The sequence below is a fragment of the Phoenix dactylifera genome, chromosome 6, assembly GCF_009389715.1.
Source record: "Phoenix dactylifera cultivar Barhee BC4 chromosome 6, palm_55x_up_171113_PBpolish2nd_filt_p, whole genome shotgun sequence".
Lineage (NCBI taxonomy): Eukaryota > Viridiplantae > Streptophyta > Magnoliopsida > Arecales > Arecaceae > Phoenix > Phoenix dactylifera.
The window spans coordinates 2067358-2095243 of record NC_052397.1 but is presented as its reverse complement, the minus strand read 5'-3'; the positions used below and the strand labels follow the sequence as shown (position 1 = coordinate 2095243).

General features: G+C 37.7%; 3 protein-coding genes across 9 annotated transcripts; all 3 read right to left on the bottom strand.

The window, feature by feature from the left end:
• Window positions 1–19: 19 nt before the first annotated feature.
• Window positions 20–7236, bottom strand: LOC103701932. 3 transcript variants are annotated; one of them, XM_008784155.3, is made up of 11 exons: window positions 6788–7236; window positions 6604–6690; window positions 5227–5415; window positions 4821–4897; window positions 4046–4134; window positions 3858–3961; window positions 3667–3778; window positions 3500–3575; window positions 3263–3374; window positions 2210–2741; window positions 20–371 (listed from the first exon to the last, which is right to left on the bottom strand). In XM_008784155.3, the coding sequence occupies exons 1-11, from the start codon at window positions 7032–7034 to the stop codon at window positions 320–322; spliced, it is 1677 nt and encodes a 558-aa protein (XP_008782377.2). In that variant the 5' UTR covers window positions 7035–7236; the 3' UTR covers window positions 20–319. The 3 variants fall into 3 exon arrangements, with proteins under 3 accessions (XP_008782377.2, XP_008782374.2, XP_008782375.2); XM_008784152.3 differs by having other exon boundaries at window positions 20–358; XM_008784153.3 differs by having other exon boundaries at window positions 20–358; window positions 4821–4894.
• Window positions 7237–7883: 647 nt separating this feature from the next.
• LOC103701933 (GTP-binding protein BRASSINAZOLE INSENSITIVE PALE GREEN 2, chloroplastic) lies at window positions 7884–12783 on the bottom strand. The gene is made up of 3 exons (XM_008784156.4): window positions 10639–12783; window positions 8734–8901; window positions 7884–8638 (listed from the first exon to the last, which is right to left on the bottom strand). The coding sequence occupies exons 1-3, from the start codon at window positions 12127–12129 to the stop codon at window positions 8315–8317; spliced, it is 1983 nt and encodes a 660-aa protein (XP_008782378.3). The 5' UTR covers window positions 12130–12783; the 3' UTR covers window positions 7884–8314.
• A 724-nt stretch (window positions 12784–13507) lies between these two features.
• LOC103701934 lies at window positions 13508–27815 on the bottom strand. 5 transcript variants are annotated; one of them, XM_008784158.3, is made up of 14 exons: window positions 22913–23027; window positions 22787–22817; window positions 22632–22711; window positions 20421–20552; window positions 18478–18688; window positions 18161–18270; window positions 17950–18075; window positions 17736–17873; window positions 17507–17637; window positions 17291–17388; window positions 17032–17120; window positions 16111–16247; window positions 15375–15482; window positions 13508–13789 (listed from the first exon to the last, which is right to left on the bottom strand). In XM_008784158.3, exons 1-13 carry the CDS (start codon window positions 22934–22936, stop codon window positions 15413–15415), a joined length of 1377 nt encoding a protein of 458 aa, XP_008782380.2. In that variant the 5' UTR covers window positions 22937–23027; the 3' UTR covers window positions 13508–13789; window positions 15375–15412. The 5 variants fall into 5 exon arrangements, with proteins under 5 accessions (XP_008782380.2, XP_026658363.2, XP_038983017.1 ...); XM_026802562.2 differs by having other exon boundaries at window positions 13509–13789; window positions 15470–15482; window positions 22913–23028; XM_039127089.1 differs by having other exon boundaries at window positions 13509–13789; window positions 15470–15482; window positions 20421–20549; window positions 22913–23028.
• Window positions 27816–27886: the final 71 nt, after the last annotated feature.

The following is a 27886-nucleotide window of genomic DNA, read 5'->3' as shown; positions in this document are numbered from 1 at the left end:
TCATGGGTAATGAGCTCTAAACCAGCTTGATACTTCATTTGCTAAAACAAAACTTCTCTTTATCAAAAGATGGAACCGCAGTTCCTCAATTCTCGTTAAATGTGATGTAATATTATTGATGGCAAAAATGAGAACTAAAACATAATCTAAAAGAATTACAGAGACTAAGGATAAGCATCTAAAAACAACCAACTATGACCCTTTTCCATTGGATTCTTGTAGTCTATGAGAATCATTGCTGTCTGACGAAATTGGCTGGGGAGGCTCAAATCCATTATTGCATTGCCATCTTTGTGCAGCTTGCTCTAGAACCTTAGCTCTAGCACGGACTCGCAACGCTTCCTCTTCTACCCAAGATCTGCAGAGCATGCCTTCAGAAGAATGAGAATGACAACAAGATATACCCTCTTTGCTTCTGTAATTTTCTTAATAATGAGTGTGTGTGTGTGTGTGTGTGTGAGAGAGAGAGAGAGAGAGAGAGAGGGTGAGAGGGAAGTAGTAGCAGTAGAAGAATAGGAAGAATCGGGAGTTCAATCGCAAGAGCTATTTCCTCAAAACAGGTGATAACAAAAGTTTTCATAACTTATTTAAAAATCTGCCATATGCTATACTAAAATTATAGGCAAAACTATAACCAACAAGCTTGATCAGAAATTTGGATCGGGTCGGGCATGTCGATTAATGGCACATGACTTTCCAGTGGTGGTGCATTTTTGGATCCTTTCACCTTTCATCCAAAGGCCCTTCTGCTATTCCAGTTTCATCCATAAAGCCAAATAACTGGTTCCTGCCTAACCAGATAATTAATTGGCAAAAGCAAGTAAATACCACCCAAGTGACTATAAATAGATCGCTATGAATGGCATCCTCACATCTTCATGCAAATATGAGGATGTGTGAAACTCATACAAGTGGATATGCCACATAAATAGGAAGACAATGAGCATGACAGGTGCAATTTAAAACAATAAAATCATGGAATATCAAGTTATTGAGATTTGGATGTCCACTTGCTTCCAGGCTATACACAAATGAAACCTAATGACAGCTAACTTCCTACCATTTGGAATAGGCCTAAGTAAGCATAAATATTAAGACCAAGCCGCTTTTATCAATATGAAGAGGAATTACGAATCTCACTTTGTAGCTGACTCCTGTCTAGATCTTCTTTTAAAAATAGAAATTTTCTTATATTACTTCACAATACCTCCATCTCAGCCTTTGTTGGTCCACTCCAATCACTCAGTGCCTTCAGGTATGAGAATCTATGCCCTTAACAAGTTTTAGTGTCTAGCACGAAACATTATGACCATGGCCTAATGAAAAGAGGCTTAAGGAAGCAAGTGTGTGCACAAGGAAACCTTGCAAAAATGCCCCACGTGCTAAAAGTTTAAGAATATGCTAACTTTGCAAAAAGTTGCTCCCTTTACATTTTAAGGCATCGAGAGCGTGAACCAGTTGTCAGGACATTATTCATCTGTTGGCATAGAATTTTGGAACTTGTGGTATGGTATAAGTGCTGATCGTAGCTAATACCAAGCTATCAGTATGAAGCTTTCTGCCCTCACACCTAGGGGATACGACAGAAAGTTACATAGTTGAGTTCACAACCTCAGCTAAGTTATTTTTCATCACTGTGTTTCAAAGCCTAATAGGCATACCACATCATAAAAAAATTGTCTCAATGTAGGAACTATAGTATCGCTTGCAGTATTATGGACAGCCAGTGAAACAAGCATTCCTCATGGATCATTTGGCATTTCGTTCTCTTCTAACAAGATTCTTCTAATGATAAAGTCCCCTAGATGTATCCATTCTTGTGAAGGAAGAAAGAACAGAGTCAAAGGATTTCATAAATTTGGACAAGACATCAATATAATAGCATTGAGGTAAATTACTTTGCATTCTAACAGTTTGGATATGCCAGCAGTTTTACCACATGACAAAAGGAAAAAATGGGAAAGAAAATAGTGTCGCCATTGACATATCCTTATGATTATTAAATATCTTAACAACAAGAAATGATGATGCCAAGGATGACATCATGAAAACAACTATCAGCTACGTCACGAGATTATCTCACTGATGTTGGAAAAAATCATAAAGTAGTATTTTGTCACAAAACTAAAACTGCATTAGATAATAATAATAATAAGCAATCCTGTATGTTAGAGCTAATTAAAAAAAATGGAAGTCAGAGTTGGCTCACCTTAGAATCTGGATTGCTTCTTTCTCAGCCTCCAATATTGATTTGGCATCACGTATGGCATCCTGCTTACTGCACAAGTCAACATAAAGTTTTTCCAAACTCTCTTGCTCAACCATGATATTAGCTCTCTCGGTTGCAAGCTTCTCATACACACCATCCACTTCTTCCCTAAGACTTAACAGCAGCTGCTGTCGACAATCCAGAGCTGCTTTCTCCTTCAAATAGTCATCAAGGCTCTCATCTTGAGCCACTTTCTCCTTCTCCAAATCAAACAAGGCAGCCTGATGTTCCTTCTCGACCTCGATGCCACGGTCTTGCTCTTTGTTCAGCCTTTCCTCCCAAAAGCTCTGTATTTCTCCTCTGTGAAGTAACTCGGACCTGATTTCTTCCATCTCAGCTTGTCTTGATAGATTTTCTGCTTCAAGTCTTGATAATTCAGCGTGAAGTGCTTCCATCATTCTGCCACTGGTCAGTGCAACTGCTGCTTGTGCTTTCGTTGCAGGTTTGAGTGGTTGAAGCCGTCTAATGTTTCCTGTCAAATGTAAGATGGAAAGAAAGAAATCCAATATAAAACAGGGACTTTAATGTTCAATGTTCAAGATAACAAGCCGGCAATGACAAATGTTTACCTAATAACATTACAAATCAATGCCAATGGAACATAAACTAAGCAATAAAGAAATGCATGATTCTACACATATACTAGATAAATAGCTGGAAACATATCCAAGAATTCCCTCGAAGATTATCACTAAATAAAGTATGAACTGGCATTTTTAGAACACAAAATTTAGATAACTAAAACCAAAAGATAATATTGTAAAGCTACGATTATATTTTGAGGTGAACCTAGTCCATGGTCATATGATCTGATCCTACATCAAAATTTCATAAGGACAACACATTTCCTGACAAATGAACCAATTTGATTGGAAATAGACAACTTGCGTGGTCTTTGTATGCTAGTATAGGTGAAAGATGAATGAACGACCAGACTGAATGGACAACATTTACCAAAAATGATGAACGAACAGCACAGGGTGAAAGTATTACCAAAAACTCTTCTAATTATGCTCTGGTCACCAGCCATTAGGTCTACAAATAACTGGGGTGATGCATCTGAACTAGCACTCAAATCCAACAAGCCCACTCTGTTCCCTAACATCTGGACTGTAAACAAGTCAGATCTAACATGAAAACTGAGAAAATAACAGATTGAAAAAGCAATGGAACACTAACATATTTCCAACAAAGCAATTTAACCAATAAGTTATTAAAGATCACCAGTACCTTTTCCTTCATTTCAGAAGTGAATGAATACTCTACCAGGGTTTTCCAGTTTACCAGATCAAAACGAGACACAAAACTGCAATTGAAGATAAAATGACAGATTATAACTGGGACAAAAAAATAAAACAAAATATGATAATAATATGGAAAGCAAGGTAAAGGAGTACCGTTCTGGAAAAAATGAAAATTTTCCTTGGCCATAATAACTACCCATATCCGAAAGACTGGTGGAGTTCATACAGGAGAGCTTGCTGTGAATGATGCCAGCTTCTGCAAGTGCTTTTAATTGCAAATTTATCAGATCAGAGTCCAAGCACTTTTCTCAAGAATTACAATATAACTTTGTGAAGAAATTTACATTGAATGCACCAAAAATCTGGGTCATCAACACTGACATCATCAAATGCTCTAAAAATTGAACCAGCAATCAAAATCTTTGGAACCATCCTGTATTTCGGGTTCCTGTGTGACACAGCATAGATAACTTAATTATAATAGCTTCAAAACACATTATGCTAAAATCGAGGTGGAAGTTTTCATGTTCACCTTTCTAACATGGAGTTTGCTTTGACAAACCATCTTGCATATTCCCTCCTTGTACACAATTCGTCGGCGTGGACATCATTTTCAATGATCTAAGTAACATGAAAGTCAACAGTAATTCACTTCTCAGAACTGCAGTAGAAGCTTCATGTCTACTGATTTAAAACAATATCAACCGATCTTTAAGTGAAATAGAAAGAGAACATCATCCAATACAGGAAGTGGGGACCTAGGTATATGGATAGCATCATCATCCCTATCAAAGACAATACTCAAGAAAAAGGTATAATCAAGACCATCTCTTTGCTTAGTGTATATGTCACCACCAATATTTATCACTTAACATGATCAAGCCATGGGCTAGAATGTAGCATCTAAAGTTTAGTACTTTCAGTTATTCAAGGGCCTCTGTTTCATATTTTTAAGCATATCAAAACCACATACTAATGAATATTTTTGCCCTTTGGTAAAGAAATGATTCACTAGAGAACTCCCACAACTTGCCACATTTTCTTCATACAAGTCCAAGTGTTATGGGCCAGAAAAGGTACTAAATAATCAATACAGAAACTTTTAAACCAACACCACATGCTATATTCGAATTCTGGAGGCCTACATAATATTCATGGACCATATATATGCCATCATATATGGTGTGAAATTAACTCAAATGTAGATAGTGATATGGCTATTTAAAAGCAAAATTAATAAGTTATTTAGTTCTGCATGATGAATAACTCCCTCACAATGCCAGTAGGATGAGGTTCTTGCAACCAACCTTTAGCCTCTTCAAAACAGAAAGAGCTTCATTTTGGATGGCATCAGCAGCCACTGGTACAATAATGCGTTTGCCTTCTGATAATCAAATATTAACAAAGAACAAAAACAAGAAAGAAAATAATTAATGATTGCACAACCATAAGGACTTGGTGAGAAGAAATAAACAAAGCTGGATTAGGAAATTGATAAAAAGCACATTCGTATGGAAATAATTATTTCGAATTAATAAACTGAATGGTGACAATTAAAAGTTAAACAAATAACATGCATGAAACCTCAAGATCAAATAAACTGCACATAGCAAGGAATTGTACAATAGCGTAGAAAAATTAAATTGAGTGCAGAAGACAGCAAAATTTCATAGCATCAACAAACTGCTAGAAGTCAATAAGAAGCATGAACACCTGATAAATGATTTTTTGTTTTTGATACATTTGGTTCCATATCAGCCTTATCATCCATCTTTGTCTCTGAGACCTTCTTCACTTCCAGTGCAGTTGGTTCAATATCTTTATGTGGATCTTTTGCAGATCCCATCGGCATCAGCTTCTCATGAAAAATGTTGAATGGGGCAGTGAAATGAAGCTTGAAACCTGCAAAGAATTGTGCAGTTTGCATCTATCAAATCTGCGGCAGCAAAAATTGCAGATCTGTGTAAATTAGACTGACCAAGCAAACTCTTTGTTAGGAGCAACAAGAATTGATCCCTACTACATTTTCCTTTTCTTTAGATTCTAGAAGCATTAGACCACTCTCTTTACAAATTACAAATCTGACATCAAGATGGTCCATGAACTCATCAACAAAATGTGGGACAAAAAGCAAGAATAAGTAGCTAAATAATCTTCCCAAACAGAGTTTATTTCAAACAAAATTAACTGGATGCCAGACAAAATTATCCCAAAACCAAACAGCCTTACTACTATGAATTCATCAACAAAATGTGGGACAAGAATCAAGGATAAGTAGCTAAATAATTTTCCCAAACAGAATTTATTTTAACCAAAATTAACTGGATGCGAAACAAATTATCCCAAACCCAAACAGCCTTTCCACACATAACACAAACTCCAACCATTCAACATAAGATAATGATTAGCTGAGTGGCTAACTTCTGAAAAGCTTTCAGAATCACAGTAAGCAGCCCTGACAGGGATGCATGCCGGCATTCAATTAATGTATCCCCTGATTTAATGTTTACTTGTTAAGAACTTCATTTGCTTAAGGGAAAAAATTATCTTACAGTTTTACTTTGGTTGTCTTGGCTCACAACAAATTCATTAATCAATAGTAAATTGCACACAATGAAGGCCGATCATTTCACTACTGAATCACTAATCTACTTGAGACCTCGTACAAACTATTATATGTCTTTAACCACACCCTTGAGGTTACCCTGAGACATCTTCCCAATCAACCCCATGTTCATATGGAACAGGCATGGGGGCCAAATATCGAGCTTAAAAAAAAAATTACAATGCATATCAAGAAAGAACATAGGGACTGTTTGGTGTTCTTGTTATTTTTGTATTTTAGTTTGTCTACAATTCCGGAAATAGCACATGGAGATTGATGTTGAAGATAGCATCTGCTAATCTTTGCTTTTATATTCAATCTTTTTTGAAAACAATAAATCTTTGTCACCAAAAGATTCTAAGATTGTACAAACAATTAAAGAAAACAAAACGGTTTCATCACACATGTTGATCGGTCCAGTTCATTTTTTTTGATCTTGCCCTCACTTAATAAATGTACTAAAAATACATTCAAGAAATTGGAACCTTTTCTCGAGAAAGAACAATATGTGAGGGTAGCTAACAAGATCGCCATCGAAGCCCCCGCACCAAAAAAGAGAAATTTCGGCACACCTGCAATAAAAGATCGCAAAAAAAAAACGTTTATTTTTCCTCATATAAATTTTGATAGAGATATCAAAAAAAGTGCAAAAGGTAACAAAAACTAAACCATTTTTATCCTCGGTTTCGGTCTTGCGGACGGACCAGCCGCCGAAACCATCTTCTGAGCTCTCGTTGGCCGGGACCCAAGAAGCCTCAAGCTTTCTCGCCGTGGAGGAAATCAGCCAGAGGGACCTCCGTTGCCTCGGGACTCGGGAAGCCAAGAATGGGGCCGACAGCCGGCCGGCGAAGGAGGAACGGCCGCGGAGCTTGTTCGGGAACAGCCATGGCGGCTGAAAAGGCAGGGAAGAGCCCATTTCTCCACCAAATTCTTGGGGATCAGGCCTTCATTTCTCCATAGTCTAGCGTTTAACCGAAGAAGGGTTTAAAAATAACTAGGGTTTGGAAGCTCCGAGTCTCCGATAGGAGAGGATGGGCAAGTTCGCGTTTGGCTCTGTCCTGTGGGACGACCAGACAGCAATTAATCTGACGATCCACGAGTAAGCACGTGCGAAGGATCACTATGCATTCACACGTGGGAAACAGCCTCTGGCACGCACTCCAGAGTCCATAGCAACAAACCAAGACTTGGAGAGCCCAATTCGCAACCCTCCTCCCTTCATTAAAGCGGCGTCCCACCTAAAACAACATGGATGATTAAATAGGTGACCAAAGAGAAAAATTCTTATAGGTCGAAATTTTGGGAGCAGGTACATGTTCTTGAGGCCAGGATTTAATCGCATACACTTCAGAATTGAATTGGAGAGGCCCTGTTTAGCAATTTTGATTGTCCTCGTATTACATGATAATCTTGCTTAGCAATTATATGTTCATCATGGCATCCACAATTCCAAGTGAGATCTCCACAATTCAACCCCAATCCGAACAAAGAAATTAAATTACACACCAATTAAGTAAATATTTTCTTACTCATTCTGGTTATTTTAAAAAAATTTAAAGAGAAAAATATATCTATTGTAAAATAAATCTTGTTTGTCATAATTAATGCTAGAGTGTACATGCATAGATAGCGATTCATCTAATAAGTGGTGCTGGAACTAAGCAACACTCATCTAAGAAAGAAAGGGATACATATACATACATATAAGTATGTGTCTTAAGCCACATCTCTCAAAGCTAAAAGATTTGCTGTTTACACAAAATTGAGAAGAAAATAAAGCAGTTTGACAGACCTATGCATCTGAAGAAAATGTTTGAGGACTTGTCGAATACGTCTGAATATGCTTACAAATTCATCTTCCCATGTATAAACTGCAACCTAAGATAAAGTGATGCCTTCCCATTCCTTCGGGTATTAATGTAAGTGATTACACACGTTCACTTTTTTCACGAAATGGACTGAAATTACGTATATAAAATAAATTGAGAAAGAGAGAATCCACAAACTCAACATGTAGCCATGGAGAACAAAATTCCAGTGTTATTAGAGCTGCCTTTACAATTCCTCATCACATAGCTATTCGTACTCCGATGCATGGATCAACATCCAAGATAAGATCCACATATTATCAGTTCTGAACTCACCACTGGTTTTAGAGTCACCAATACTTTTTAGATACTTGCTTCCAAAAGAGAATCAGCTCTCTTCTTTCAGCTTCCTAGTCTGTGCCTCAATCCTACTTTGGTTACCAATGGCATCAGATATAGCCTTGGGTAACAGAAATCCAGGCCTTTCAAGGAATGGAGCTCTATCAAGAACCAATGGTTCTCTCTGTGTTACTTCAACACCATCAAAGGTCCACACCATCACAGTAGCGTCGCCTTTAAGTCCCAAAGAAAACCATCCAAGCCCAGAAGCAGCAATATCAATACTATTTAATTCCCAGCTGATCCCAGATACCTTGGTCTCTCTCTGTTTCCATTCCCCAAGTTCAGACACTCGATCCTGTCCGATGGGTGGCTATGCACCCGACGCACAAAAATTAATATATGCCAGAGGAACAAATATATATAGGCACAAATGCAAAACTTAAGTTAAACCGACCATAATCTCACCTGCAGTCTGATACCAAAATGCTTCTTCCGTATCTCATCTGCATTTTCAGTCTTCCCCATGTGAAGAGAGACATTTGGTGATGCCCAAACAGTGACATAAATTGTCTCCACGGAAGACTGTGTAAGATCTAGTCTCATCAACCCACCAACATGAACTGTTTGCCCAGCCTGTGTCAGACGGTTCGTGGTATCAATGTCAATTTACAAATGGAAATCACATAAAACGATATTTGATTTTATTTTCAGGTATTGTTTGGACAACATTTAGAGCACTATTCAATTATTTGCATAACTATAACATAAAATGCTAATTAAGATGATCTATATTCGATATTTCTTTGTAAAAAGAAAAAGAAAAAGAGAGTAGGAGTACAGGTTTACTCGTCACAAGAAAAACAGGACATGAATAAGGACTGAAGATTCTCAACTATCTAGGAGAAATAGCCATAGGTAGCATGGGAATATAATGGTTGTAGACCCCCCAAGTTTAACAGTTTGAGAAAGCTCTCTCTCTCTCTCTCTCTCTCTCTCTGTCTGTCTGTATGTGTTGGGGGGGGGGGGGTGTGTTAACTAAACCCTATGGCATATCACTTTCTCCACAGCTTCCCTCAATCTGAGGTCCCTAAGAAAGTGCCACGAACTCCCTTCGGGGTCCTCCTCCAAGCTTTAGGTTCCTCAACAGATCAAGCCAAATACGCCAACCCAAAGAGATTATGTGCTAAATATTATGAATATCATAAAAACAAAAGATTGTTGTTGGACATGTCATTCTTCATAAACAATAAACCAATTAAAAAATTTGTCCCACCATTCTTAGATGGCAAGGAGCAGCATCATATTCTTTTGTAGATCATACACTGCAGAGTTGACATTAGACAATGATATGTTAACCTTTGCCCACAAGCCTTATCATATTTATATGAATTTGGCTATATAGATCACAGTGTAATCCATGAAGATGACTTTCTTCACCTGGACATCAAATTCTATCATGGTCTCACATTTTGGTCAAGGCCACTAGACAAGAGGTTGGCCATGAAAAAGCCATGAGGCATATAGGATGATTTATCTTACTAATTATGTAATTTAAGCTTATACAATAAGGAAGCAAACTCTTGAGGTTCCTCAAGATGTAGAAAGAGTATAGATGAGGAAACAATAAGATTTGATAGTCTAGGATACATCAAACTATGAGACATGAATTATAAGCCAAGGATGTCTTCAGAAAATGATACATATGTACACACAGTTTTCATAGAATCATGGTATAGCTGATGGCCTGCACAAGAAGAAGCCTTAGTACATCCAAAAAGCAGGAGTAGCTAGAAGATTTTTGTAAAGGGTGCAGTGCCCTTAGGTGGAGACTACAATAAATAAAAGAATTTAGCAAGTTCTCCCACAAGGTTGTACACTAGCCTCAGTAAAATCTTTCTTATGTGTATCAGAGAAAATCAAACATAGAAAATGAAGGATGTACAAGGTGAAGAACTTCCCATAGGACTGAGATTGGTCTCCTAACAGATTATAATAATTTTTTTAAGCTTCCTTTTTCAGCTGAATCATCTGCTTTTATCTGACAAATTCTATCAAACATATATGAAAGCCAAATCATTCTAAATAAAAATTTGCCTTTTCTTTTCTAGATGACTCAATGCATTAGTCAACTTGTGAAATTCTTAGCATGCCTATTGGAATCACATGAACCAAAGGGTGCAGGTGCTCCGGAGGAACTACGACAATTATCCTTTTGAGTTTGCAGCAGAAGGTATTACGAAAATCCAGTACAGTTAGCTACCCAATGTTCTAGTCTGCTACAACTGAAGACATCGTGCTTAGGTAACACAGAGTACTCAAAGCAGATTTGTATAATTAAACAAGAAGTAAACAAGGTAAGCAGAAACTTGCCTTCACCCTGAAGGTCCTTGGCTGCAGCGCCTTCCGGATTTCCACCATCTTCTGCTCCTCCCTGTTTAATCTCATTGTCATCAGGTATGGATGTAAGAGACCTGGAGTATCATACATCTTTGCTTTCGCTGGCAAAATCCCCCTAATTCTCAGTATCCCCAATGTAGTCCCTGGCACTGCCGCCTCAGTAAGTCTAGTAATCTTAACACCTTCTCGCTTAGCAAATGCATTAATTAGAGTAGATTTTCCAGCATTCTGAGCTCCAATCACCCACACGTTCCCACGGGGTCCTGCCAATTCCTTGATATAAGAAATCAAATTCCTCACACCCAGATCCTTGCGAGCACTCACCAGATAAACAGCATTTAGCTTAGGTGTTCCTGCAGCCTTAGCTCTGTGACGGACCCACCGGTCCAACCTTGTGGGAGAAATCTGCGAGGGGAGGAGATCCACTTTTGTTGCGACAAGAACAAGCTTTGGCAATTTGCTCACTTTGGAGTCTCTCTTGCTTCCCTCCAAGGCTTTGAACAAAGACTTGGCCGCTCGTTTTGGGAATGAACCATCAAAATCTACGCAGTCGACGACCATCACCACCACCGGAGCACTCGTCGTGGGTTTCATCAGCCGGGTGGAGATGACGCGATCAAAATCGAAGTCTGGCATCAAATTCTCTACATTTTGGTTCTTCACCTGCCCATAGTTCCTCAAAGAGTGGCACCTGGCGCAGACGGTGACCGATTCCTCTGCTTCGCTTCTCTTCGCCTCTCTCACCTTCCGTTTCTTCTCAGACTTGGAGATCTTCTCCTTCTTCATCTTCTTCAGTGTCTCCTCGGTGATGTTGCCATACCCAACGCTGGGAGGGGCGAATCCATCCAGCTCCTTCCTCCATTTCTCCTCTTCGTCCTCTTCCTCCTCCCAATCTAGATCCCAATCAATTTCTCCTTTTATCTCCTCTTTTTCCTTCGTTCCTTCTACCGAGCTCTCATCCAAAAGGCCGCCTTCGGAATCCGAACCACGATCAGATCTCGACGGCAATCCATCGGTTGCTTCATCCCCTTCTTCGAGGATTTCATCGGATTCGGACAAAAGATCGATGGAGCCGTTTTCGACTTCTTTTGTGTCCCGATCGACGCGTTTCTGGTAATAGCCGGGGAGATTGGGGTCGAAGTCCTGCATGAAGACTCCGCAGCCGGGGCAGATGAGGCGGCCCTCGTCCTCATCCCTTCCCTCGCTAAAAAGGGGAGCTTTTTGAATCAAAGGCTTGGCTGGTGCCGGCGTCCCGAGGGAGCAAGAGCAAGAGAGAGAAGTTCTCTGGGTGGGGATTGGGAGAGCGGAGGAGAAGGGAGGAGAGGAGAAGCAAGGAGGAAAAGAGGAAGGGAGGCGAGAGAAGGGAGAGGGAAGTAGCTGACCTCCAGGGTTTCTTCTTCCAGGATGGCTGAAGAGCTCTATGGGGGGTCTGGCCGCATAGGCAAAAGAGACGGCTTCCGCCATGGAAGACCAAAAGAGCAGAACAGAGCTCAAAAGTGCGTTATAAAATCTAGCAGAGGTTCGGCGGATAGGATATTTGCCCGTTCCGGGATGAGATATTTCCGTACAGAACGAAAACAGTCTAATTTTTTGAAACAGCCTAATTCGCACGTACGAAGGTTTGGTTCATCGGACCATTCGACTGTCCTGTGCATGATGGGCCATTAAATCACGCACGCTCTCTTACGCCTTCGTCGAATGCATGAGAAAGCGAAAATTACACTCTCATGCATCTTGATACATGATCTAATGATCGGTACTGCATCAGATTATCAAATGATACAGGATCCAACCTTAATGAAATAAGAATCCAAAACTCCCGAGCTTTGTACAGAAAAATAAAAATAAAAATTCTGCAACAGTATGCGGAGACTAAGATTTCGTTCTCATGCCACTTGTATTGAGCAAGACACGGCCAAGCATATCTAGCTCATGTCTAGCTGGTAGTTTTAAAGCTCAAAAATCATGGATCGTATTATGCTCATGGATTAACTAAACGTCAATTTTGAGATGAAGACTAATCCAAACACAAGCTGTTTGTTAGCAACTCATTCGACATACCTTAGGAGAACCAATTTGCCAACTTAAATCATTTTCTAGTTGAACGTACCAATGCAGCGATCTTCTCCTAACATCATCTAGGGAGGATAGTAATGCTGAGGAAACGTTAAAATACATTTAAGAAAATAAAATTTAGATAACAGTTAATACACCTAACATTTTTCTAACATCCAAACTCTTGGTGTCACAATTCACAAACCGCTGGAAACGGCTGGGAGTCAAACTGGTCTTAACCTAACCATCCACAGGAGATGAAGAGTCCTGGTTCAATCTCGTGCGATGACAAATAACAACCATATTGCTTAAAAACATCAACTCGTAGGCTCCACCGATGTCGTGCTGATGATGGAGCAATCTAACAAGAGAGACTCAGCTGTATTGTCTTGCACAGCATGATCTTTCCGTGTTGTGTCTCAACATAAAGACTCGTAACCTGAAACTTGGGAATCCAGCAAGTGATAGATAGGTGAAGAATACTTGCTTGTGTGCGTCTGTACACCCAAGGCTGCTTCGGATATTCGAAACTCTCGCCAAAAGAAAAAAGAGACCAACGTCCACGGACCAAAAAGTTCAGCGGTAGAGGGCAAAAGACAATGGACTAGATAGTCATCCCAACAAAGAACGCTTCATTTCTTTGCTATGCTGGTATTTTATAAAAGAAATCCCTGTGGATTGCTGTGAGCCTGCGAGATGCAATTCTTATGAATCCCCATGTGTTACAACAAAGTTGTAACATAGCGGGAAACAATATCTCACGAGTGACATTACACAATAAGAGGACATTTCATGTAAAATCCCTGTTAGATAATAGAGAGCGAGAAGCGAGCGAGTTCAACAACTTGAACAACACTTCAGCTTCCTTGTCAAGGGCAAACCCAGCCTTAAGTTCCAAAAGTACGAGCATGGTATCCATCATATTTCCCACAGAAAATCAGGTTGGCTCTCCAGATGGTGGCCCCTATAATACTTAAACAACACAGATGATTACAGACTGCTAGCACAACAGATTTAGGCTGGTTTGGTGAAGAATACAATTTGACTTGATTCCACGAGAAGCTATAACCTGTACATGATCACAGATCAGAGAATTAGATTTTAATCTAATTGCACAGGGCTCCCAGAAATTTTACACGACCAAGAAAATTGTTTTGAATTAGTTGTGGAGAAACAGAATATTTGATTTGTGTTTGTCAGGTGGCTACTTAAGGATTAGCACAAAGAATAGATAGAAAAGGTATGATGTTCTTTCTATATGCCCCTTTTCTTCTGAGAATAACAGTATATGGGTATCAGCAATATTTTCATAGCAATGTTGGAAGAACTATGTCAAACAATTCCAACTATGCATCCCAGGGTCTAAATATACATACGCCTGTCAACAGAAGACAAGATCTTCTCGATATGAAAAAAGAATAAGCAACATGAGTCATAACTAATTTACGATCGCCTTAAAATTACCCAAGAAACAGTACCAACTTAGTTACAAATGCGCCCAATTTAACAGTCTAAAATAAAGCCACTACACTAATTTTTATCCATCATTGGTTGCCCCCTCAACCATTGTGCACAATAATCACCACATGTCCTCCTTGTCTCAAAATCCTTTTCATGAGACATTATTACTTTTGCCATACCAAGCATCCAACAGTGAGACGTCTCCCATCGATATCAACAACCTACAAATTCCTAATATTTGCTTGACTTCCATTTAAATCTCCATCACTTATTTGCCAGTCCATCATCGCCTTTTGATTTCACTAGACATCCCATAACGTCAATAATTGTGTTCTAGAACCTTGCTGCCAGCCTCCATTAATCCTATCAGCATGCAATAATTCATTGTTCGTATCACCAATTTAGAGATTCACATCTTCATTATCAATATTATCACTACGAAAGCTAGGCCAGACTGCCCTCATTATCACATTAAAAGTATGCTTATGGTTTTGTCAATCCGATGGTCTTGTCACTCCTCCAAGTATGATTTTATCTCTATGTGGACCTAATTTCGTCACCAACCTTGACCTTCTAAATTTCTATCCCTTGAATCATTTTGGTACATAACCAAGCATAGGCGATATTCATGGAATTTCAACCATCATTTCAACTTGAATATTTGAACATAACATTGCAACCGCTTGGTATACAGATATTGGCATACTTATGTTGGAATTATCTCTCTCTCATAACAGATAAGTTATAAATCAAACAGTTGAGCCATCTTCTCATGGTAGACTCTTGGAAAGAAATACACTGTGGACTTGAGGGTGGGCTCATAGTAGCTTCAATCTTTATAGCTTTCTATGAACCTGATAAAGCATACACTAAGGTAGTCTAACAAACCATTTGTACTCACTCCATTAGCTGTTCGTCAGTGCCAATATATGAATATCAGTGGCTACATTATATTCCTAGCATAGACTCTATCATGTAAACTAAAGGAACAATCAATGGGGGAAAATGGTAAAGTTTACAAAATGTGAAAAGAAGCGATGAGATTACTTCAAGGGTGGGAGAGCTGTAATATCTCATAATTGTTCTTCATACAAGAAATCATGCAAGATATCAAAGAAAGCAAATTTTTTTCCATGCTAAATAAAAACAGAATTATTCACAATTTTCTGAAATCAAGGTATCCATCAACTTACACCGATGTAGTTTCACCTTTCTATTAGCATTTGGATAATCATGCCATAACCAAAGAGAAATAAGTGCACAGAATGATCTTCTCATCTTTGCTCACCTGTACTTCTTTCCTGTTCATCAGTAAAAAAAAAGCAATTACATTTATATCTATTTATAATTTTGAAAACTATAATGTGAAAACTTTGCTCTTCGCATGTTCATATATTACTTTAAGTGAAAAATGATATGCATTTCCATGGAGTAGAAAAGTTCAAATTAAAACAAAACCAATCAACTTCTTTCAGGAAATAGCAAGTAATCTTCATGAATTCATGATACTATTATGTCCAAAAGCACCTCCTTAAAAAAAAATGTGTAGTAGTTAGAATTAAGAAGCTAGAGAAAGTGAAGGAAAGTGAAGCAATGGCTTAAGTTGAAATAGATGGAAATGGAAGACCGACAGTTATCTGTAGGCCCTCTGATTGCTAGGAAGAATGGGCTTTTAGAAAAATGGAACAAAGGATTTGAATAGTTTAACATCATGAGCGAAAACTTCAGAAAGTCTACATACTCCTAATGATGTCAAAATATCAGTATTGGGCAAGAATCCACCTTCCTTTTTTTCTTGGATAAAAGGTGGTAACAATTTATCATTAGACGTAATGCAACATACAAATCGAACTATCAAAAGGTCATGAAACTAAGCAAAGCACATACTAGAAAATGGAGATAGGAAGCAACAAGAAGATAAGCACATACCATGGTGGGTGAATATGAACCAAGTTTCCTACGTCAAGCTCCACATTGTCACATATCTTTGAACTGAAAATAACTGTTTGCCTTAGGGTTCCTCTATCATCAGTGCATTTGTGGGAGCCTTTCCCACATGAGGAACTCTGCAACAAAGTGTTAGACATGATATCAACGAGTAAACATATTATCCAGGGAACATTTCAACAACTAATGGGAAAGTCTTCTGGTATCGTACAATAATTACAGGGGTCTTGTTTCTCATGAACAGCTGGAAGAGAAGGTCATCTGAGGCAAAATCTTACTTATACAAATTCGAGTTAATCCAGGCTGTGCATATGTAATATACATGCATACACACACACACTCACTCTAATAAACAGGTATCACAAACTATGAGATGGTTATGACCTGTACATGAATGCCAGCATCCTATTCTTAAGCTCAAGTGGAAAACTGAAACCTGCTACCCATTTTGGAATGAGGCTATTGGGACTTGAAATTTAACAAATAATGATCCATGAAATGAACTCCACATAAGTAGTCCACAAGTGAAATTCCATCGAGTTTGAGTTGGATTTTCCATAAAAGTGATGATAGTAACAATAGTAATAAAGGATATGCACATAAGAAATTGATGCATTGGTATTTGCTCACATACAAGGTAGCAAACATGGGGCGGGAAAAAGGACATCAAATCTCTTTATGATTTTCAACAAAAAGATTTCCTTATGATCTTTGACAAATCATCCTATATTGGTCTGCCTCAATGGCATTCAGAATGCTTCATTGCAAGCATATGCACCAAGAGGAAGAGGTAACCCTTGACCTTCACGCAAAAAGGTCTAGTAAATTGCCACATGTTGGTACAATTATCACAATTGTATATTGGATGTTATTAGAAAATATAAATGCACAAATGGTACCAACCTTGTTTTCATCAAGCAAGCAATGGCAAACTGTCAACTTTGCTTCCAATGATCTTGACAAAATCTGCACATTGATGCACGTTGAACCACCTGGAAAGACAGAGAATGCACAAGTGGCATAATTTAGGCAATGTTGATCAGCATGTTGCAGTGTCTGGCAAAACAAGTATAAACTAGCTGCACATGTTACTTTTTGCATTGAACCCATGCATCTATATGAATAAACCTTGGGAAAAGAATTAGAATGCATGATTTCTTACTTAATGGACTTTGTCCGGTCTGTAGCTGCTTCAAGAATTCCAGATGCTTATCTTTTTCAATCTGCATAATCTGTTGGAGCCTCCCATGATATCCAGTCCTGTAGAATAAGGAATAGATGCAAAGAACTACAAAATTTTTCTACAGCTTTCAAACAAAGGGTCAAAGTTTGATAAATTACATGAAGGTCTAGCACAAAATAAAAATATCGTGCTTACCCTGCCAGCCTACTAGTGGGAAATAAGGGTCCCTCCACTGTAGATGAACTAAAAGCTTCCTGAAATAAATCTGTCATTGTCGGTTCTTTGGATTTTTGAGTTGCAAGACTTAAATTGTTTCGATCAACTGCCTGATTAAAAGGAAAACATTGAACAAAAAATAATTAATAGTGAATTTTACACATAATTAAGTGTATCGCAAAGAATAGACATATCGTTAAAAAGGTACCTCATCCTCACTAGACACTCCACCTCCTATAACCTCGAGGGGATCTTCATTGTCAAGAGTTCTTGTACCTAAGTTAGGCAACATTCTTTTTCCAGCAAAATGGCCCCCCCTGTTCTTTGTTTTAACATCCTTCATCAACTGTTAAGCCAGATGCTTATATCAGATTTCCAAAGAAAATTAAGTCAGACAAACAACACTCATGAAGGATACAGACCAAGTTTGAAGCCCCATTAGATTGAACATCCTTGTCTTGTAAATTATCCAGCAGCTCGGATATTGAAAGCAAAGCTCCTCTTTGCTCATGAGACAATAACTCAGCAGACAGTTCATCATTTTCTTTCTGTAGATCTTCCAATAGCTCAGTCATTGAATTTTTCTGAAGTTCTATGCTCAAGGTAATTTTGTCTTGCAGGACTTTTACATACCTCCTTGAAAAAATCTTCATTTTTTCCATTCACCTCATGAAACCAGGGAAGCCCCTCATCATGTGACTGGGAATGAATTGAAAATTTGGGCTTGGCTCTACCTCTGCCAACTGAGACGAACATCATTATACGTTTAACAGAATGATAACACAGGTTCATAGATAACATAGGAACAAAGCGACAGCTTACCTTTAAGCAATGGATTACATATCAAATCAATCCCTCAGGAAATGAAAGTAATAGTACCACCAATCTCAGAGATGAAGTTATAACAAACTTTAGAATGAATAAAACTAACAGGAAATGAAGACACATACTCTTGTGACCTTTCTTCACTTCATATACATCAGAGGGAATCAAGGGACTGGGAGTCTTCGTATGTAAACAAGCTAACTCGTTGACTTGCTCTGTAACTGCAGACCATGCACATGCTTCATCTTGGTTCCTTCTTTCAAAATTATAATTGTAACTTCCTTGAACTTTGACAGCAGCAGAGGTGAAGGAAAGTCTTGTAAATTCAGCATTCTCCTATCCAAATTCCAATCATTAAAAAAAAAAAAACAAAATCTCATAGATAGCCGTAAAACCGAACAAATTGCATAATATGCCATCCTTAGCTTGATATTACTAGATTACAAAGTAGAAAGAGTTGGTGACATCCATAAGAGCGATAAATTAAGTGAAGAGCCTGATCCGTTGTTTTTGTAAATGTTATGTTCAAATGGTGTTTCAAAATAAACTTTTTCTACCTCTTTTATTATATGGTTTCTCATGAAAAATTGCATGCCACTTTGAGAAGGGGCCTGTGTTACAAGCATAAGTTTATGGTTTCAAAACCCCACATCGAAACTTTTGGTGGAAATCAAAGGCCAAGGTCTTTCCTTTTATATCCCACCAGCCCAAACCAGCAAAACCCACATTCCAACCATGAACACATCAGGCTATATGGTTTTTAAACCCAGGACAAGGTGGTGAGTCTAAGACCAATATGTGTGAAAAGTGACCAAGATACATGTCTTTTTTCGAGACTAGAGTAACCTAAACACTATGGCTGCCCAGGAAATCTGTCCTGGCCTAAATAGGCAGGCCCAATTCTGTTAATTCTCCCAGCATAAGACAGTCAACCGGATAGCATATATCTCTTCTTCTCAGTGTGTGTGTGCCTGCGTGCGTGCGTGTGTGTGCGCCTGCGTGCGTACGTGTGTGTGTGTGTGCCTGCGTGCGTGTGTGAGAGAGAGAGAGCTACCCTAGTTGGACAATCCCTTTTCTCACCTCCATTTCTTTCTTTACTTGTCCTCCTCCTCCATCTTTTTTGAAGACATTGACGGGTTAGCAGTTTCTAGTTCACTTGAGAATACAAGATTCAAGTGGAGCTTCCTAATTGGAGAGCACCATTCTCATGGAATAACTTTTGGCATACCGCCCCATTGACCTATTCCTAGTTTACGCTTAAGATAAATGATACTTGAGTGGCATATTCAGTTTAAGCTCCAGACATGTAAATGAAGAAAGCTTAGACTGGAAGTAGAGTGAAGGTCTTAACAAGTACATAAATTCAAAGCACAATAAACAGACCTGAGCAGTTTAGAGAGTAGAGCATCATTGATCTGCTCCTCACTATTACACTAGAAACAATTGAGGAGGCTTCATACACTTAAATAAATTATTGAGCATGTATGGAAATTTCTAAGGTGAGCAAAAATAAGGTAACTATCAAGGACAAACTAAACACTTTGACATGACTCTTGGATTCCTAAGAATTGCTTGTTAATAACATCAGCCAGCTACCAACATATAATAGGAAGTCCCATGAAACTGCACTGTGAAATAAATAGGACAAGTTGCAGTCATATGTGGCAAAACTGGTAAAACTATTACCCTTATTGGGAGATGCAAAATTCACTCATATTAACATCATACAGCTTGGGAATAAATCTTTAATCAATCAAGTATGATAAACTACAAGAGCGCAACCATCAGGTCCACATGATAAAAAAGGCTAAATTAATGAAATAATATAAAATTGACACCAAAAGAAAATATATTACAGGGTGTCACCATATGCCACATAAAATACTCAGTCGAAAAAAATGCTCTGCCTGAAAAACTTTGAAATTTATGGGTAAAAGAAAAGAATATCATTATGTATAGTTAATTCTAATTCAAACTCATTGGGTGTTGGATATCTGGTACCAGATCCTGTATCATATCAAGTGTCATATGGAGTGAATGGAAATGATAGCTTGGTCTCAAAACCTACCTCATCAGAAATAGATTCATCACCAGAATCATTGTACGGCACTTTTCTTGGCTGAGAACGAACAGATACATGATTCTCATCTTCAAGCCCATGCATTCCAATGTCGCATCTGGATGAGGATACCACCAACTTCTGGGCATGGTGGTTGCATCAAAAAATTACCAAATGAGATGAGAAGAGGAGCAGTATATGGAGTTGAAAGAGAAATCAAATAATTCATGCCTCAAGTGATGCAGAGGGTTTCCGCTCCCTGAAATTCACAGCATGAGCATCACAAACCCGCTATTTCTCTAAATGGGTAAAAGACGGTTGTTAACTCACCTTAATGAAATATGTCAAAATATTTTGATAAAAATGGCTACTTGAAATGATCCTGTGCTTATTCCAAGCAAGTATTATTTAGTGGACTGATACTTGGGAGACCAACGCAGTAAGCAATTTTTCTTCTGTAATGATTATTTGATGAGTTGTTGGTTTTTCCTAGAGATTATTGCTAGCAAGGGTGGTGTCTCTGTTAGGTCCTAGTGCATTGTCTTAGAACAGTAAGGAACTCATTACATGTCCAAATAAAAGTATGGTGTGTATTTCCAAGGTTCGGTCATTGATTCTATTGAGTATTCCATGGCAGTTTCTATCCAAGAAAGAAAGTATTGCAATGTTGGGTAGCGTATTATATGGGTTTCACAATATTCCTACAACTAAAACTTACACTGCATCTCAGCCAAATAAAATAAGAAAAAAAAGGATACATATATATATATATATAGAAGACTTTATTATATGAAACCTCTGATAAAAATTGGTGAGAAAATATTCACAAGTTACAATGATTGTATATTAAGATGTACATTGATAAATAATTTTTTTCTGGATGGTTTCAAGACTAACTTAGACTGTGTTTGGGTCAAAAATAAAGTAGGCATATGGCACGGAATAATCCTTGCTGAATAGCATTTGAGAAGGAAGCATAACCAAAAAAATAGTTATGCTGGTCAAACTTGCTTATGATAGGCATAACTATTCCGGGGGGGAGTTGTCATAAGCTATTCCTTGGCATAAAGACACCCTTTATGTGTTTAGTTTTTATTTTTATAGACAAGAAAGTCATCATTCAAAAGCTCTTCCAAGAAAGTACCTTTTGCTATTGAAAGGTGGAACCAAACAAAAATTGGCATAACTATTCCTATAGGCATAAGTTTTACAATTTTCAATTTTCTTATCCTTGAACCAAAGGTCCAAATACTAATACAATTTAAACATGCAAATCCCAGATTGTTACCTTTCAGAGATTTAGTTTGTCATACTAATGATAGCTGCACCTACGAATTGTGCACCATCATAAGTTGCTCGAAAGACAATTAAAAATAACAGTGAACAATCAGAATGCAGCTATTATGGTGTTTTTTTTATTGGGTTGGGGTGTTGGGGGGTATGTGCATACCCTTGAATGAAATTAAAAGGAAATAACATGAAAACAGAATAGGATTCTCAACATTTTTATAGAAATACTTGCCAAAAAAATTATGAAACATTTCTGCTGTGTTGACATGCAACATTATCTAGATCTTTACTAAGTAGAATTTGCACAGACAAAGCATGCAGGCATTGTGAAAGTAAAAACAAGTGGACAAACAGAATTGATGAAAATAATTCAAGACCAAATCAGATCTTGGATTGTATCAAGAATTGATAAAAATATCAACCAATCAAGTGAGGATCATTTGAACTATCTTTAACTGTCTAGCTGCTACTAGTTTTTGTCAAACAAGCTTTATAAGCTCAGTTGAAAACAATTGAACAGCAATAAGCGAGTCCCTGTAAACTATCTTTCATCTAGATACTAACAAAAATTTAGCCTCTAAACAAGGCAAATACATAACTAATCCAAAGATTAGAGAAAAAAAAGTAAGAGTCTCTTTTGCCAATGCAACTTAAAATTTTTCAACCAGAAAGACAAAATCCTCGACCATATAAATCAAGATAAATAAATAAACTTATTCAGCAATTACACAGTTTACTGAAATATTATAAATTTCAAAATTCAAATTAGAAGTTCTCAAGAAAAAGATCGAACATATCATCCCATCCAGCGACCAACTTACCTTCAATCAGAACAAATCCTAACCCAAACATCACCGAAAATAACAAATCTAACAATGCAGATAAAAAATTCAAGAAACATTAAAAAACACGCAATCCATGCGAAGTTACCTTCTTCCCATAGGAATATAGGGATCGAAGGTTATTCGAGCAATCATGGTCATAAGTGACCTCATTCAACTCGTCGTCATCTGAAGAAAGAGGCAGATAAAGAGATGACAACGAAAGAACGGAGGATTGAGAGGGTTTCTTGGGATGGGAAGTACCTGAAAGGCTTTGAACGGGTTCTTGATTTCTCTGAGAAAACGAAAGGGAAAAAGAAGATTAGGGCGAAAGTAGGGAGAAGGAGAAAGAAGGAGAGGGAAATGGGTTTCGAGGTTTCGTGTTCTCACCGGCGAGGCGTCGTGCCGCCACATTTGGAGACACCGAGATACGAAGAAGACGAGCCTCCTTGGTCCCTGGACTTTATGGAGAGCCCCCTCGCGACCGTCATTTTTAAACCAAACCGTTAATTAAAGTTTGTAGCAGTATCGGCGTTTTTTTCGGTAACAGTCGGAGTCGGGGACGTATGAATCCGATACATAAACCGAGTGTCCTGATGGACTGGGCCACGCTAAATTAATAATCGGCTGAGATTTTTTGAACAATTTTTACAATTATATTTTTCTATGTTTGCCAGTAAAAATTAAAAAGTTTTTTAGCATATGCATAAGACATGCCTCTCCAAAGTTTTGAATGTTACATATAATTCTATAATTTTATATTTTGCATCAATGGCCTTTTAAATAGCTTTTTCTGGACCAATATCTTTATCACTAATCAGCTGTTAAAACTATTTTTAGCAAAATGATATAAATAATTTTATATTTCTATCGAAAGTTAATCTTTAATCATGATTTGGAATGACAATCTTGGAAAGTAGCAAACAGAGGATACTAGTATAAAAAATAAAAATATCGGGTAATATGATGGCAATCACCCCCAATATTGGGTAATATGCACCGACAAAGTAGCTAATAACTATTATAAAATAATAATTAATTTTAGTTTTAGTTATTTGCTAATATGTTCGTATTTAATTTTTTAAAATATTTATACTTTTTCAATTTTTTTCAATAACTTCCAATCTTAAACAATTAGATTCTAGTACTCACTGTTTAAAAAGAGGAAATACAAACATGACACAAGATTACTCATCCTAGATGTCTCCCTTGGTCACCCGAATTATAAGGTTGTCGCCATTCTTTTCGCAATCCAAGATGCAAAGAAGAACCAACTTTCTAAAAAAGAAAAAGGTAAAACATTCTTGGATGTAGTAAAAGATCCAAGATTCTCTGCACTGTACTTCTTACACCGCAGAATGCTATACAACACTCAATGATAGCAATCAAACAAGACTTGAATACTGTGTAACACTCGATCATAGCCATCAAACAAGGCAAGCCTTGCATGACATGCAAGGTGGCCCGTCCATCTTTTGATAGCAACCATCGAGCGCTGTACAACACTCTGCTGCAGCAGTACAAACCATACATCGCAGAGGATTCATGCTCATATAGAAAGGGTGTAGACAAGTCTAATATTCTTTAATCAATTGCCAATGTATTTATTTCTGGGAGCAATATCCACTTCCATTTCCCAGGTATTGTTTCATCTCCTTAGTTCCACTGAGTGAAGAGGATCAACTAATAAGTGACGACCCAAATTTTAGTGCACCATCTTGCCGTAAAGGCTGATGTCAACAGAAAAGATCCTTTTTTTCCCCTATCCATTACAATTCTGTGCTTCTCCAGTTCTCACAACATCAGTAAATGACAATGCTACTAAGAGGGTAATGTCAATATGCCATAAACGAATAGATGAGATACCAAGGAGCAAATCTTACAGGAAAGCGGGTACCCTGTGTGAAATTTGTATGCGCTCACCTGATGCATAGCATTTTTCCCCATCCACTTGTCATTCCGACCATTCAGTGGGATTGAGAGCTTATGCCTAACAAGATTTTTATTCAACGATGTGGTTTAAATTGCACTTGTGATGACAGGAGCTCCTGCAAAATCTATTTCACTCTTGATAGACAAAAAGATAATTACAGAACATGAACAAAAGGAGCAGGGAACCACTTAAACCTGTGCTCTGTTACTCTGTACAGAAAAAATAAACAAGTGCCAATCCCCAGAACAATCAGCAGGAAGATTTCCATATTATAATCAAATGAAATGTCATGAATTCAAAGATTGCAAATAATCTACATGGAACAGAATGGTACCTTGCATTAGAATCAGGATACCAGTATGTATTCATGAAGCATCTTTGAAGCAGGCAAACCTTTAGGATTTAGTGCATATTGCTTAATTGTCTACTTGTAACTACTTAAATCATTTGAAGGTTCTACCTATTTGTTGTTCCGCCACAGAGATTACAAGAAACTCTCTGAGAAAAAATCGAAAATATTTTAGCATGCTGTCGGAGAGGATCCTGCCTAGATACAAATGAATGGCAGTGCAGAATATATGAAGACCGACTCTTTAGTTTCTCTCTACAACAAGCAGCCATGCGTTATAAATTACAGAAGTAAATTGATGCGGACCCCAGAAATTCTTAGTCAACATAAGCTATGGCCAAAAAAAAGAATTGTGACTTGTTCCTGGCTTCCTCCAAGTATATGATGGTTCACCACTTCCAACCTTCTAGAAAAAGCATGCATCTACTAGCTAGAGAGAAACTGCTGCTCCATGTATGATTCGTTGTATCCTTGCAGGGTAGATGCTTATCTAGTAAAGTTTTAAAGGTTACATGACAGCTTTGGGCAAGACATCTTAGTTGTGAATCCTTAAAAGAAAAAAAAAAAAGTGCGACCTAGTGCACAGGCTCCCACTACTACGGGGTCTAGGGAGGGCTAGATGCATACAACCTTGCCTCACATGCAATAAATTGTTTCCGTGCTTTGAACTCGAAGCACCTAGGTCACAATGTCACGATGGAGAAAACATATTGTTGCACCAAGGCTGACCTTCTGAGTTGTGAATCATCAAACCCAAAAACGCAAAGACAAAATTATATTGTTCTTCATTTGCACACCATGTTCCCAATTTTCACTTCCTGCCCAGCATTAAAACCTCAAGCTAAGGTTTTCATCTTCGCCAAGATCTTGGTTTGTATTGGTGTTGGGCACCCGCTAATACAATATATGTGAAAATCTTGGGCCTATTATGTTGGTTGATATAAATTATAAAAATCATGATATTGTTCAATATGATATATTCATATCATTCAATAGTTTTCAATCATTTTTTATTTTTCAAATTATTTTTAGCTGATAAATATCGAAATTAATATTTTGATATTGTTGGTAGCATTAGATTTAGCATGTCGGAAAAGATTTCAATCTCCCAGTCCTAAAATATCAGCCAAGATCTCAGAAAATCTTGGTTCCCTCTAAACTTCCCTACTTACAACATCAGTTGAGTAAAGCAACATCCTGGTTCATCTCGGTCTTGGTAACTCATCAAGATAACTGATATTTCAGGATTTAAAAATCTTGCCTCAAGCACAAGATCCACCTCATCATTCCCTACTGACAAAGTAATCAGCCTCTCATTTATGCTGAATGACACTTAATCATAAAAGGAAAGAACATGGCACTCAAGTTAGCAAATCATCAATCCCTCCTCAAGTGGCAAGTGGCAACACTAGCTCAACCTCACTCCCCTAATAAACCACTTGTGGCCTGATTATTAATGCAGAGAAGAGAGAGAGAGAGAGACCAAGAAAGGCTACAAATTCCATAAACCACGATCCTCATTCATCCATCTCATAAAGCCATTCAGCACAGTAAGGAAAAGGAAACTGCTGCAAATTTCTTAGCCCACTTAACCTTACAACCACCACCTGATGACAAGGGTTGCTAACTTTCATTAGCAAACCTAGTAGTTTACAACCGAAACAGATTATTCACATGGCACTCTTCTAGGTTGGAGGTTTCCAACTACACTCAACATTCCAAAGCTAAAGAACACCATCAACCACAGTCCTAAAAAATAGCCATTATTGGGGTGTCGCATTTCATTTAACAAAATAGATGCATTTCTCCCCCTAATTTCATCCACAACACTATTCATGTTTTTCCTCAAAAACCTGTTCCTGAGCAGACTAATGTGGCAAGATCATAAAAAATATAGGGAATATAAGAAATGAAAATATGAAAATATACCATTCTCTTGGGTCCATGTGACATCAGGATGCACAAAAGTTTATCAACAAAAGAATCTATGACTGGAAGGGAAAACCCTCAAGTGCCGCACAGCATTAAAGCCTCCACACATGGTACAGATTTTCTTTATTTTTTCCATTTCACACTTTGGCTCCACTAGTTCTTAACCTTATGAAACCCAAACAAAACTAACGCATCCTACATTTTAGTCAAAATTCTGAAATTTCCATCAGCTTAAGTATCACAAATTATCCAATTTTCCAATACCGATCCCTCCAAAAGTTAAAGGACATTGAATTTTCATTTCTTCAGGAATATCCCTTATCATTGCTTTTGAAAGCAGTTGTCCAATCCTTCAACCTCCCATCTCCCAATTAATTTGTTAAAATTACAATTTCTATGGCTACTCTGGTCCAGTTCTTTGTAAGCTTGTCTGCTACCCCTAAAACCATACAATGTTAAGTAAAGTGTGACTCTTGAACTATCTACAGTAGTTCTTCTTTATATGTAATTTTACTCATCTCAATAGCCTCATAAGTCATATCCTTGTCAGGCAACTAAGCTATCGGAATGTACCCATCACCATCCTTAGTTAAGCATGGCATAAACTAATTCTCTAGACTCCATTACTTACTAAGACATTTACAAAATTAAGGAAACTTTAATTGTTTAAATAATTCCAAAACAATATATTAGATGTGTTAATTTTGTCATCAAAGGAGCGAATTTAGAGGGAAACAAGAACAGAACAAAAGACAATAAATCAAAATTCTTCAAATAAGAGTCTTAAAGCAAATTTAAAAAAAAATAGTTATCAAGCCTCATCTCGCATATTTCATGTAGGCTTTACGAATCCTTTTTCACCAATCATTCCTACTAAGGTTAACAACAATGAGAGCAGGTTCTGCCAGATCCTTTTAACAACTAATCATCCATGTTAACTTAAACCAGATCCTTAAACATAAATTCAAGCAGCTTTCCTTTCAAAGGCCTCAAATTTCCTTTTCACATGCCCATACGATCTGATTTGGCTTGGTCACTTTATCCACAATTTATGAAGCAATTTTTCACTAATATACTCATTCATTGCTTTATCCTTCATAGAGTTACTACGTATAAAAAAAGGACAATCCAGTGCACGAGGCTCTTGTAA